At 52.9% G+C, this 12,890-nt stretch overlaps 1 protein-coding gene across 1 annotated transcript in view; it reads left to right on the forward strand.

Annotated features, from left to right (window-relative positions):
• Positions 1-12,890, forward strand: part of OTOG (otogelin) — an 84,747-nt gene that overhangs the window by 45,164 nt on the left and 26,693 nt on the right. Inside the window, 5 exon segments of the mRNA XM_029208520.1 lie at positions 1,575-1,691; positions 2,384-2,540; positions 5,572-5,598; positions 8,075-8,242; positions 12,483-12,755. Of these exon segments, the coding sequence (XP_029064353.1) occupies positions 1,575-1,691; positions 2,384-2,540; positions 5,572-5,598; positions 8,075-8,242; positions 12,483-12,755 (742 nt within the window).

Consider the following 12,890-nt stretch of genomic DNA (forward strand, 5'->3'; position numbering starts at 1 on the left):
CCATCTCTGTGCCCCTGTGCCTGGCGATAGGTCTGGCACACAGGAGAGACCAAGAGAGACCCGCATGGGTTGGGGCAATTAGAGAAGGCTTCCTGAAGGTGGTGGCACTAGTGTGGTACTTAAATGATAGACCATATTTGGATGGAGGAATGTATCAGAGAGAGGGAGGACAATATTAGCAGAGGCAGAAATGATAGGGGATGTCTCTGAGGTTTGGGAGATGTCTGAGGCTGCCAAGCTGTGAGCGATGGGGGGAAACATCACTGAGCTGACAGCAGGAGATCTGGGTTCTTGTCTTATTCTTTTACTTAAAAAGTTACTTTATTTTGTTTTTCTTTTGTTTGTTTTATTATTTGGGGTTCTTGTGTTAGATCATCCAGTGACTTGCTGGGTGACCTTGAGTAAGTCCCATCTTCTCTGTGGTTCTCTGTGAAGTGAAGGGGCTGGGAGAGGGATAATGGATAGATTTCACTTCATGTGACAAATCTGATCAGTCAGATGAGGCTGCCTGGGCAGCTATGTTGAGAAATACCAACACTTGTGTCAGGCTCAGCTGGAAGAACTGTGAGTGATTAGTTATGTCTGCCATGGGTGCTGCATTAGAGAGTGGTGATATGAGTGTTAGATATTTGCCTTTCCTGGACCGAGTGATCTTAGGTTCCTAGTTCTCTGTTGGGGAGTAGGTGGAGATAAGCCTATGTAGACTGGTGTCAGGGGAGCAGTTAGTCATGGCCTGGAGCTAAATGTAATCCTGAGGTGGGGCAAGGCTGTTCTCACAGCCTCAGAAAAGTATGCTCTAACCCATTCCATTTTAGAGAAGCTGAGTGGGTGACTCACCTTTATTGCTTCCCTCCTCTCACCCTTCACTGTCATTTCTCTCTCAATAATCCGCTTAGGCATACCCTGGGGGGCTCTAGTGACAATGTAGGCCGGGGGAGGAGGTTCAGCAGACATCAGGGAAATCTGTATTAGTTTTCTATGGCTGTGTAACACCATAACTGCGGACTTAGCAGTATCCAACCACACACATGTGTTATCTCACAGTTTCTGTGGGTCAGGGGTCAGGGCACAGCTTGATTCGGTTCTCTGCATACAGTATCACAGGCTGCAGCCAAGGTGTCAGCCAGGGCTGGGCTCTCATCTGAAGGTTCGACTGGAGAGGGACCTGCTTCTCTGACCACTCATGTGGTGTTGACAGCCATTCCTTGTAGTCATAGAACTGAGAGCTTTAGTTTTTTTGTGAGCTGTTGGCCCAGGACGACCCTCAGCTCCTAGAGACCACCCACCATTCCTGCCACGTGCCATTCACAGCCAGCAAGGGAGAGACTCCAGCCACATGGGCTCTGCACTCTTATATAACATGACAGTGCAGTCACTGGCACATAACCACATCCATTTGCTGTCTTTTGTCGACTTGTCAGTTTGGTCCCTCCCACATTCAAGGGCAGGGGATTATACAAGGATGTGAACACAGGAGGCCGGGATCAAGGGAGCCACTCTAAGAGTCTCCACCACATCAGGCAACAGGCATTTGAGGGGTAGGGAGATCAACAGCGCTGCCTTTGCCCCCTCAGTGCCCAGACACCCTCGACCCCCGAGACACATGTGTCCTGAATCCTCTCCGAGAACCCTTTGCCAAAAAGGAGTGCAGCATCCTGCTCAGCGAGGTGTTTGAGACCTGCCACCCTGTGGTGAGTGGACTCCAGGCTTGGCTACTCCTGGGCCCCCTTCCCACCTCCCTGGAATCCCTTCTGCTCTCAGACCCTCCATGCCTTGGAGAGACACCTCAGGTCTAGAGGAAGGATTCACCTCTGCCATTCCCTTGCCTCTGGTCTGCTCGGATGAGTCTGCCCTGTTTCCCTGGGACAGACACAGTCAAACAGCTTCTGTGCCCTTTTCAAGCCTATCTCAATCTGGCTCTTCCTCCCAGTCAGGAAGTTCTTCTGAATGGTGAACACAGACCCCTCATGCTGTGGCATCAGCCCTCAGTGGAGACAGAGGAGAGCTGGTGCTCAGCTCTGCATGGCCCCCTCCAGGGCCTCGAAGGCTGCCGTCAGATGGGCTTTGGCTGTCTCTGGCCCTGGCTGGGGGTTCACACCCCACGTCTGTTTCTCAGCCACACCCTAAGCCCTTGGATCCAATAGCCTAGGCCCAAGGAAGGAGAAAGCTTAGTTCTCAAAAGCAGGGTCTACCTGGGTCACGGAGTTAACGCTTCCCTCTCAGCTGCCTGCCTTTCTGTCCTCACCCCACATGGGCAGCTCGCCCCATCCTGTGGTCCCTTCACGTTTATGCTGCTCCCTGAGGCTGAGTGGCATCAGCCCAGAAGCTGAAGGGCTAACATTCAGGGTCTGTCCTCTGACATCTGACTTCTGACCTCCTCTAGGTCGATGTCACTTGGTTTTACTCAAACTGCCTGACAGACACATGTGGGTGCAGCCGGGGCGGTGACTGTGAGTGCTTCTGTGCCAGCGTGTCTGCCTATGCCCACCAGTGCTGCCAGCATGGGGTGGCCGTCGATTGGAGGACCCCGCACCTTTGCCGTGAGTGTCCAGACCAGTCACCCGAGGGGGAGAGTGGGGCCCCTTCTGTGGGCAGGCCTGTGGGGTCCCATCACTCTGGCTTGTGCTTATCATTCATTGAATTCTTATAACTACCCTGTGAAGTAGGACTGTTTATTCCTGTTTTACAGTTGGAGAAATGGGCTAGAAAGAGAGAGATTAAGTAACATGCTCAAGGTCACACAGGTTGGTGGAGGAGCCAGGGCTCATCTCCATTGCAGATGGTCTGGCTGCAAACCCATGCTCTTAACCACTTTACCAGAGGAGTCAGGAGCCCTGGGTTCCAGACCCAGAGCTGCCATTTGCAAGCTGTGTGACCTCAAACAAGTCCCCCAACCTCTCTGGGGCTCCATTTTCTCATCTGAAAAATAGGAATAGACGTGTCCCACCAGGTTTATTGTAAGGGTCAAACGAGATAGTGAATGTGAAAGCCCTTTGTCAGGAGAGACTCATGGGGTCCATCAGAGGCATCACAAGATAGCAGTTTTTCTGGAGCACTGGTGGTCTGCAAATGCTTTTGGTTGCACACTCCTATCAAGTGAAAACATTTTGAGCACACACAACATGTGTGTGTATATATATATATATATATATATATACACACACACACACATACACATAGATGCATGTACGTATATATGTACTATTAGTAGTGTAAATGTATGTCACAAAACAGATACAAAAGTAAATATTTAAAAGATGAAATAAAATTCATAGAAATTTAAATGATTAATTAATTGATTATTATTTGTTTCTGCATACCAAACATCTTCCTGGTGCAAGACGCCTCACTTTGTGGTGCAGTGGTTATTATACAGGTGCTGGGGCCACACTGTCTGGGTTCAGACTCCAGTTCCACCAAGCAGGGTGACCTGGGGCATGTTCCTTATACTCTGACTAGTAATTGAGGGTTAAGAGAACTGTACCTTCCTTGCAGGGAGCTGTGAGATTTACGTGAGAAAATGCAGGTAAACACTTGGCACAGTGCTTGTGCCAGAGCCGAGGTTGCTGTCATTTTTCGTGGGGACATGGGTGCTGGCACGACAGCTCCAGGCAGGATGACCTCAGGAAGGAGATGGAGCAGAATCTGCCTTTGGCTTCCTTTTTCTTTGCCCATTTTACCGTGAGCCTCTTCTGTCACAGAAGCCTTGGGTCCTCATGCAGTCTGCTTCTCCTTCTACTTCTCTGATAAAAATCCTTCAGGAAGGAGAAGGGAACACACGTTTACTGAGAATCTACTGTGTGCCAGGCCCTGTGCCTTCTGTGCATTAACTCACTTAATATTCAGGCCTAGGGTGAAGCAAGTGAGGCCAGTTCCTGGAGCACAAGATTTAAGGGGGTACCAAAAAAGGCAATTTTTTTTTTTTTTTTTTTTTTCGCGGTACGTGGGCCTCTCACTGTTGTGGCCTCTCCTGTTGTGGCGCACAGGCTCCGGACGCACAGGCTCAGCGGCCATGGCTCACGGGCCCAGCTGCTCCACGGCATGTGGGATCTTCGGACCGAGGCACGAACCCGTGTCCCCTGCATCGGCAGGCAGACTCTCAACCACTGCGCCACCAGGGAAGCCCCAAGGCAATATTTTAAGGCAATATTAAAAAAAAAAGAAATCAAAACTAATGCAGAAACATCTCTGATGAACAAAATATCACAATTTTAAGTAATGACAGCCTCCATATTGTTGATTTTTCCTTTTGCCTCAGGCTCCAGTATGGCTCAGCAAGGTGCTGTCACTGATCTTGTCTATTTTAAAATTTTGATATTTTGTCCATCATGGATATTTTGCATTAATTTTGCAATTAAAAAATTGTATTAAAATATTACATACCCTGATTACTGAGATTTTTGAGGTCCCCCTAAATTTTGCACCTGAGGTGAGCACTTGCCTTACCGCAGTCCAGGCCTCCCACGCCTGTGGGGCAGATGGTAGTGGTAGTCCCCGTCCTACAGAGGAGGGCACTAAATTTCAGAGAGGTTGAGAAACTTGTCTCGGTATGCACAGCTGATGAATGAGAGAGATGGGATTTCAGTCCAGGTCTGCGGGTCTCTAGAGAGTTGGCTCTTGACGACTTCTCTGGGCGACCTCTCATTAACCTGGTACACAGTTGAAACCAGATACTTGGAGATCTTTTAATTTTCGAGTTCAGTCTTCTGAGTCCACAAGTGAGGAAAAGCACATACTTACCCATAGCCACATGGTGGGTCAGTCTGCTGATTCCTGGTGCTGTTTCCAGAGGGCAATGCCAAATGCAAAGGAATAGTGTTCATCATGGGGCTTTGGGGGTGTGGGGTGGAGTTGGTGGCTGTCTTCAGACCATGCCTGTGAGTGAGGGAGACCCCTCCTCAGCCTTTGTCCCAGGTCTACTCGGTCAACTGGCTTTTCATGGTCTTGCTCCTGGCTTCAGGTCCCCCCTGCAAAATCCCCAGCTTATCCCAGCGGACTGAGGAATCCGTGGCCTACGTGCCAGGGGAACAAGCTGTGGTGCTGTGCTGCGCCACTAGGGGGCGTATGGAGCACATACTTGGAGGAGCTTATCAAAACCTGATGGAGACTGCACCCAGGGGCCTGAAAAAGGCTTGGATTCTGGAGGCCCTGGGTCCCTTCCTACTCAAGGCTGTTGAAAGACCGACTTCTATCTTGTGCTTGCATTCCTCCAGGACCTTCCACGACATTTCCGATTGGAACTTCCATTCCTTGGTTCAATTCTTGCCCTTTGAGGTCACACAAAACATACCCTTCTGTCCCAGCATTCATTCATTCATTCATTCATTCATTTGGTACATGCCGAATGCCTACTCTGGGCCAGGCTTTGAGCTTTGTGTTAGGGGCACAGAGAGGGAGCCATTGTATTTCCTACACCTTAAGATATCTGGATCTAATGACCATGTCTGAATCTTGGTGTTTGGGAGACAGGCCAGGTCCACCCCTTGGGGAAGGAGAGAGGGCTGGGATGGGGCTTTGGCCCTGCGCATCTGTTCCAGGCTTCTCAAGAAGTCTCTGTTCTCTCTCTTTCAGCACATGACTGTGACTTCTTTAACAAAGGTAAGCTCATCCTCCCCAGGTGGAGCCTTGAAAGCTGGGGCACTGCCATCCCTGCCCTGGGGCCACAACAGTAGCAGCCATCCTGAGGCCCTGCTGGCCCTGGAGGAGCAGTCATGCAGACAGAGCCCTGACAGTGCAAGGCCCAGGGATGCCCCGGAACTCTGTCTCCAGCAGCTCCTGCAGCCTCTGTCCAGAGCCCAGGCCAGGCTAGCTTCCCGGGGATGTGCTCATGCGGGGCAGCTTCACCAGGAAGTGAAAACCCCATTTGCACCAACGTGCTGCCCCATAGCTTTCATAATCTAGCTCTTCAGGCCCACAGGACATTGTCTTGGGTTTCCTGAAGTTTTGAGTTGGCAAAGGCAAATGCAAACTGCTCTTCCTTTGCTGGGGCGAAACTTACAGTCTGGCACAGCCTGTCAGATTCATCTTTAAGTTTAGCCAGTGTTGCAGGGCACCAGGATATGCTCCAACTTCTGCATTAACCAGGTCATGACTAAAGACCCCAGGGAGGTTAATGACCAGTGTTAGAATCCATGAGTCAATTTAATCACTGGAGTTGGGTGGGATTGGAGGGCTGCCCAGGAGTAGTTTTCAGCGCTGATCTTTGTGCGGTGGGGCCAGGTTGGCAGAATTAGATACTCATCAAGTCCTTGGTGCCATTCACCTTTGACTTCTGAGGTCCCCTCTGCCCCCACTTCCAGGCACCATCCTGCCAGGAGCAGGCCTGTACAGGTAAAGGCCCAAGGCTCCGTCCTCACATAACTGCATTATCAGATTTGGTTTGAGAAACGTCCTCTGGCGAGAGTATAGTGGGTGAAATAGTGGGGGGACTGACTAGAGAGACAAGGATGCCAGTTAGGGGATCCGTGAGATGAGGGCTGGACCAGGGTACAACATGATCATTCACAGTGCCTGCAGTCCCACCAAAATGCTAGCCTCAAGGGGCTCCTGATGGCCCAAACCTTTAACCCCTGACGGCAGGAATCTGCAATGGGAGGATTGCAGTCCCTGCACAGGCGGGGTCTGTCTGACACCAGGCAAGACATTTCAGCAAGACAGCTCTGAGCAGAGTGTTCTCCCTTCTGTGGCATTTTGGGTGGCAGTAACTGGCAAAGGACAAGCTGTTTCTAGCATCCTGCACCCGCCCACCCACCCACCCACCCATTCTTGCTCTGCTCTTCTACCAACATTTTCTTTGGTCCAGGCCTTTGCCGAGCGCTGGGGATTCACCAGTTAATGAGACCTGTCCCAGTGGTGCTCTGGAGCCGGCCCACCCTGGCTTTCTAGAACCCACTGTGTGTTCTTAACTCCACATTCAGTCGGTAGTTTGAAGTTGACCACTGGTGGGAGTATTTTTTCACGGAAATCAGCAAACTTTACCAAATGGGGTTTTGTTTGCTTGTTCATTTTGTGAGAGCTGATTGTTAAGCCAGCACAGCACTGCCTGTGTCCTTTCTGGTAGGGAAGACAGACGTGGACCCCCGATCGAGACCCTCCTCATAAGAGCTGTGATCGGCATGAGCCATGCTCCGAGACCGCTGGAGCACAGGGGAGGGAGGACGCTTGCGTGCGGTGGGAGAGGGTGCCGGGAGAGCTTCACCACGAAGGTGACATTTGAGCTGGGCCCCAGAGATTGAGGAGGCGTTGGCCCCGGGCACAGAACGGGGTGTGGGGGGGGACTGCGCTGAGTGGGTGGGACAGCGCGAGTGAGACAGGAGGTAGGACACAGCACAGCTCTTACAAGGAAGAGCGAGAGAAATTCAGTGTGACAGTGGCAGGGGTTGGGTCGTGAAGGGCCCCTGAATCAAGCTGGGCTCTTGGAGTCTATCCTGAGGACAAAGGGGAGCCACTGAGGAGTCGCCGAAGGGAGTGTGGCTAGGAGGGTGACTGGAGGGCGGGCCACACCAGAGGCTGGGAGGTCAGTTATGAGGGCTGTTGCAGTGGTCTAGGAAACCCATGCCCCTGTCCAGCTTACTGACAACCGACCACCGCAGGAACCCAAGAGACACAGAGGTGACGCGTGTTTGAAATAAATAGATAAACACACATGCTGAGCCCAAGGCTTCCTGGCCTTTACCCTTCAGACCTCAGGTGGGTAGAGACCGGGTCTGGCATCTTCTCCCAGAGGCGACTCTGAATAGTGCAGCAGCTGGAATGGAAGAGTCTGAGGCAGGGGGAAAGGCCCATGGAGAGACGTTTGGGGGGCCCAGATGCCCCCCAGGGGTGGCCTTGTTTCCAGGCTTCCTGTGAAGTGATTTAGGTGCTGTGCAGAGGGTCAGGGGCTGGCAGCCTGGGGCTCCCGTCCCTTCCTTTTCATGGAAATCAAGGTCCCCGGGGCTGGGGGTGAGGGGCGTGACCAAGAGGAGCTCTTTAGCATCCTCTCTCCTCCCGCTTCTGGCAGGGCTGGGCAGGTAGTGATGGGAGGCGGGCACAGTCCCAGGGCGGCAGGGCTTATGACTGGGCCCCCTCTCTCCAGCACTAGGTAAGGGCCCCTACCAGCTGGCCAGCTTGGCAGCCAGTGGTGCCCTGGTGGCCATGAAGGTGGCAGGCGCTGCCATAGTCCTAGTGAGAGCAGAGGATGTGGCGCCGGGGGACATTGTGAACTTCCTGCTGACGGCTGCCCTCTACAAGGCCAAGGCCCACGGTAAGGCCCACCCTCTGGCCCCACTCCAGCACTTGGTGGAGGGAAGCAGGTGCTGGAGGAGGGGAGGATGCTACGACCCTAAGCCAGCTATAGTAGCTGGAGAAATGTGGGGCTCCAGCAGGCACCCCTTTCCCAGTTGAGACAGGGTTCTGGGTCAGCCTCTTAGCCTCTTTCAAGAAACACCTTCTGTCTTCTTCTTGAAAAAACCAGAGAGGCCAAGGCCTAGACGTCCCTTTGGACCTTGCTTCACACAGCAGCTGTATTCCAGAAAAGCTGGGTGGCAATAACTACTACTTCCCATCCCTCCCCCTAAATTTCCTTCTTACTCTCCCTCTTCCTACCCCCCTCCCCACTTCTCCTCTCTATTTTTAAGACTAGATAGACTGTAAATACCAGAGGGGAACTGGCTGTTATATTAGCTCCAGTGGGACCTTCTCCTGTGAATGGAGGAGTGGGCTCTTGATTTGTTCAGGTTATGGTCCTGAGTTCTGGTCTGGTGGGTTACACAGACTGAGGCACACCTGGAACTAGCCAGCCTCCTGGGTCTCAGACTGCAAGCAGACCTAAAGGGCTTAGCTGTAGTGGGCACCGTCTTCTCTTCAGAGTTCAGTAGTGCCTGAGGGGTGGCAGGACCTTGCCCGGTGGGGAGTGACCGCCGGTGGTGTTTGTGTTGGGCGCTGGGCCAGCCAAGGCCTCAGTTCACCAGTGCTAGGAAGCCTTCTCTTCTGTGGCCATTTGTGTGTGTCCCAGTGTGTGGTCACTGTGATCACTGATCAGGGTTTCTCCCCGCAAATCCTGTTGGTCCCATCTAGTCAGTATCTCCCTAATAACAGGGATGGTCCGTGAAGCCAATCCCAGCATCGACCAGAATCTTGAACCAACACACATCTCAGTTCATTCCAGCCTAAGAATTTAAGTTCTCAGATTCTCATGTCTGTGGTTTATCTAGTTACGAGGATCATCCTCTCTTTCTCTCTCTCTCTTCCTCCTCTCCTCCTCCCCTTCCTCTCTCCTTGCCTCCCTCCCTTTCACTGAGCCCTGTTCCCATGCCAGGCACCAAGCTGGGCACTGGGGAATCAGTGGCATCAGAGACACAACCCCTGCCCACCAGAAGTCCACAGTCCCATCCAGGGGACAGACACGTCAAAGACAGTTACAATGCCTGTGGGAAGGAGGAGCCCCTAACTCAGTCTTGGGGAGTCAGGAGAGGCTTCTTAGAATAAGTGTTGTCCCTTGAAGGGTTGAAAGGAGCCAGGAAGGGACTTGTAAGCCAAGCTCAGGAGGTGGATCTTTATCCTGAGGGCAGTGGGGAGCCATGGAAGGGCTTTAAGGAGGGGAGGGACATCCCAGGCACAGCTAAGGGGATGTCCATGGTGGGGTGAGCCAGGGGTACAGTAGGAGGTGCCAGGAGGAATCACGTCACTGCACGAGGAAACCTGGGAGTGAGGAGCCAGGGACTGGGCCACAGGAGGGCCAGGAGCATCCCCACTGCCGCAAAAGGGAACACTTCCTCCCTAGACGTTCCTGACCCCCAGATCTGTGTGGTCCTGCTTGAAGAAGGAAGGGTGTCTTATAACATTCCAGATGTAACGGACCATCTGCTTAGTGGGAATTTTCTGTTCTCCATTCAGTATTTTAGCCCAGTAAGTAAGGTCTAGTCTAGAGGGGGTGTTGATTTTCCAGTGGTTTTATGGCATTTTAAGCAAACCCTAGAGTAGCCTGGCCCTGGAGAATGTCACTGTGGATGGGATGCCCAGAGGCTGTGAAGGCCAGCCTCCATCTCAGACCTGGGTCTCCTGGGCAGCTGGGGGCAGGGCCCAGTGAGGACCCAGGCTCCCACTCCCACCCCATCCTGTGTTCCTTCCCTGTGCTGTGCCCAGAGTACTGGACAACAGAAGAGAACATACCTTCCAGGTAAGATTTGGGGTGGCTACGTCGGGGAGGTGTCTCTTGAATTTGGCCTTGAAGGATGTGTAAGATTGTGATGGGAAGAAATGGAGAGCAGAAGATGCCACAGAGAGGAGGATTCAGCAGTCATTTGGCCTGAGCCTCTCACTCTCATGGTCTTGATGTCCTATAGGATGTACTAAAGGGACGCAAGCCACAACCTGGTACATCTCCCTGGACTATCAATTTTACTTAAAGATTTTTGGAGGAGGTTACTGATTTATATTAACAATACCTCACTCTTCTGTAGCACCTGCTGTGTGCTGGGCACTGTTCTAAGTGCTTCATATATAATAACTCATTTAACCCTCACAACAATCTTAGGAGTTAAGTGCTATTATTTTCCCAATTTACAGATGTAAGAACTGAGGCCCCAAGAGGTTTGGTAACTTACCCAAGGGGACATCACTTGCAAGTGACAGCAACCAGGCTGTCACTTTTGTCAGGCTCCTCCCAAACAGAGATATTAAAAGAGAAATAAAATTTAGAAAATGGAAGGTAAAAAATCATTTGATTATTTAAGGTAAAACACGAGACTTTGTACAGTCAGTCCTCTGTATCCACGGTTCCACATCTACGAATTCAACCAGTCGCGGGTGGAATTTCAGATGGAAACCTACGAATATGGTTGGATGACTGTACTGGGCCATTTCATGTAAAGGACTTGAGCATCCTTGGATTTTGGTACCGGGGCGGGTGTACCGAGAAACAACTGTACCTCTAGGTCTGGCTTTCAGCCTCTCCCCCCGTTAGAAGGACTTCAGGACAAATGGTTGAGAACCTTGATTTAGGCCAACTCCAGTCTTCACAAACAAGAAAGCTGAGACCCAGAGAGGAGAAGTGAGTTGCCTGAGGTCACCCAGCGAGGGACTCAGCACTCTACCCGCCTGGGCTGCCCCATGCCCACTCCTGGATCCCATCCCTGGGGCTGACTGCGCAGTGGTTAAGAGCCTGGGCTCCAATCCTGCCTCCTTTTTCCACCGTCAGTGTGACTCTAGGCCTCACCGCCCTCATCTGTAAAATGGGGATGCAATGTCATCGCCTTCTAACCTGTTATAGAATTTGCTTGTTCATTATGTTTACTCCCCACCCACCACCCGCTACTTGAATGTCAGCTCTGTGAGGACAGAGGATTTGTCGTTTTGTCCCCTATTGTGTCCCCAGTGCCTGGAACGGTGCCTGGCCCCTGGTGGGGGCCTCAGTAGTGTTAGCTGCTGAATGAATGAATTCACCGCCTCACAGGGCTCTCTTGGAATTTACTACAAGCAGTGGGTAGAGAGCTTGCTCAGCACTGTGCCCGGCACAGGGTTAAGTCCTGATCAATAGCAGTTGTTGTTGACATGAAGAATTGATTCTTCCCCCAGTTACCTCATTTCTTCTCACAGCTGCCCAGGGAGGTCTAACAGGAGCTCTGTGCAGTATCTCCTGGGGCCATGGGGTGGAGGGGTGATGGGGGGAGGGGGAGACACACCAGGCCCTGTGCTGGGCCTTTCACACACCGTTCGTCCCTCACAGCCTGGAGGCGTGAATTCACTTGCCCACAGCACAGCCAGCCATGGCGGGCCGGGACTCCGGACACCTGCTTGTGCATTTGGGCCCTGACCCTGCAGGGCCCTGTGGTGGGGGGCAGGGGAGATCCACCCAGCAGCGTGGAGATAGGAGAGAGGACAGCGGAGCCCAGCTCTTAGGCCTCTGGGCAGGCCCCTTTCCACCTCTGGGGCAGTGTCCCTGCCGTGGGTTGGGCTCAGCCTCAGGTCCCCCAGCTCTGACCCTCTGGGATTCTGTGAGGAGCGGGACCAAGAAAACTGACAAATCAGCAAACCCCAGCTTGTCTAGTGCGTCCCATAGAACAGAACCCCACCAGGATAGCTGTTTCTGTCTGTCCTACTCACTGCTGTATCCCTAGCATCTAGACTAGCACATGGTACACGGAGGGGCCTCAGAGATGTTTGCAGGAGGGAGGGAAGGTGGAGAGAGGGAAAGAAGGAGGAAGAAAGGAAGGAGGGAATGGAAGGAAGGAGAGGGGGAGGGAGGGAGGAGGGGATAGTTCAGTCACCTCCCCAAGGCTCTGCAGTTGGGGCTTTAACCCCCAACCTTCCCTCCCTCGGGTGGAGGTGGTATGTGCCAAGGGGCAGCCAGCAGGCACAGGTGGGTGCGCTGAGGGGAGGCGGGCAGGCTTGGAGGAGCAGGACCCAGTCCTGAGTCACTGAGACTGCAGACAGTGCCTGGGTATCTGCCCACTCCCCGCATCCGGACCTCTCTCTGCTGACCTCACCCTCGTGGCTCTTTGCAGACCCAGATGTGATATCCTTGGAGGCAGCGGACAGACCCAACTTCTTCCTCCACGTCATGGCCAACGGGTCTCTGGAGCTGGCCAAGTGGCAGGCCAGCGATGCCTTCCACCACCATGCCTCCTTCTCGCTGCACTCGTGGCGTGCGGGCCTGGTGGCCCTCGAGTCCCTGGCGGAGCCTGGGGCCTTCCTTTACGTGTTGGGCCCAGTGCTGGCCCTCCGACTGTACGAGCACACGGAGGCCTTCCGCCGGGGCACGCTGTTCCGCCTTCTGGGTAGGTGTCCACCCTGCGTCGCCCTCAGCTCCTCCGCCCCTGACTCAGCTTCCCTCCCACCTCATCCTTCCAGTTGCCTCCAAGAGACGAGATCCTCACTCTTCTGACACAGGGAAGCCACGTGGGTGCCACCCC

Source organism: Monodon monoceros, unplaced genomic scaffold (assembly GCF_005190385.1).
Source record: "Monodon monoceros isolate NGI ecotype Baffin Bay Population unplaced genomic scaffold, NGI_Narwhal_1 Super_Scaffold_7, whole genome shotgun sequence".
Taxonomy (NCBI): Eukaryota; Metazoa; Chordata; class Mammalia; order Artiodactyla; family Monodontidae; genus Monodon; species Monodon monoceros.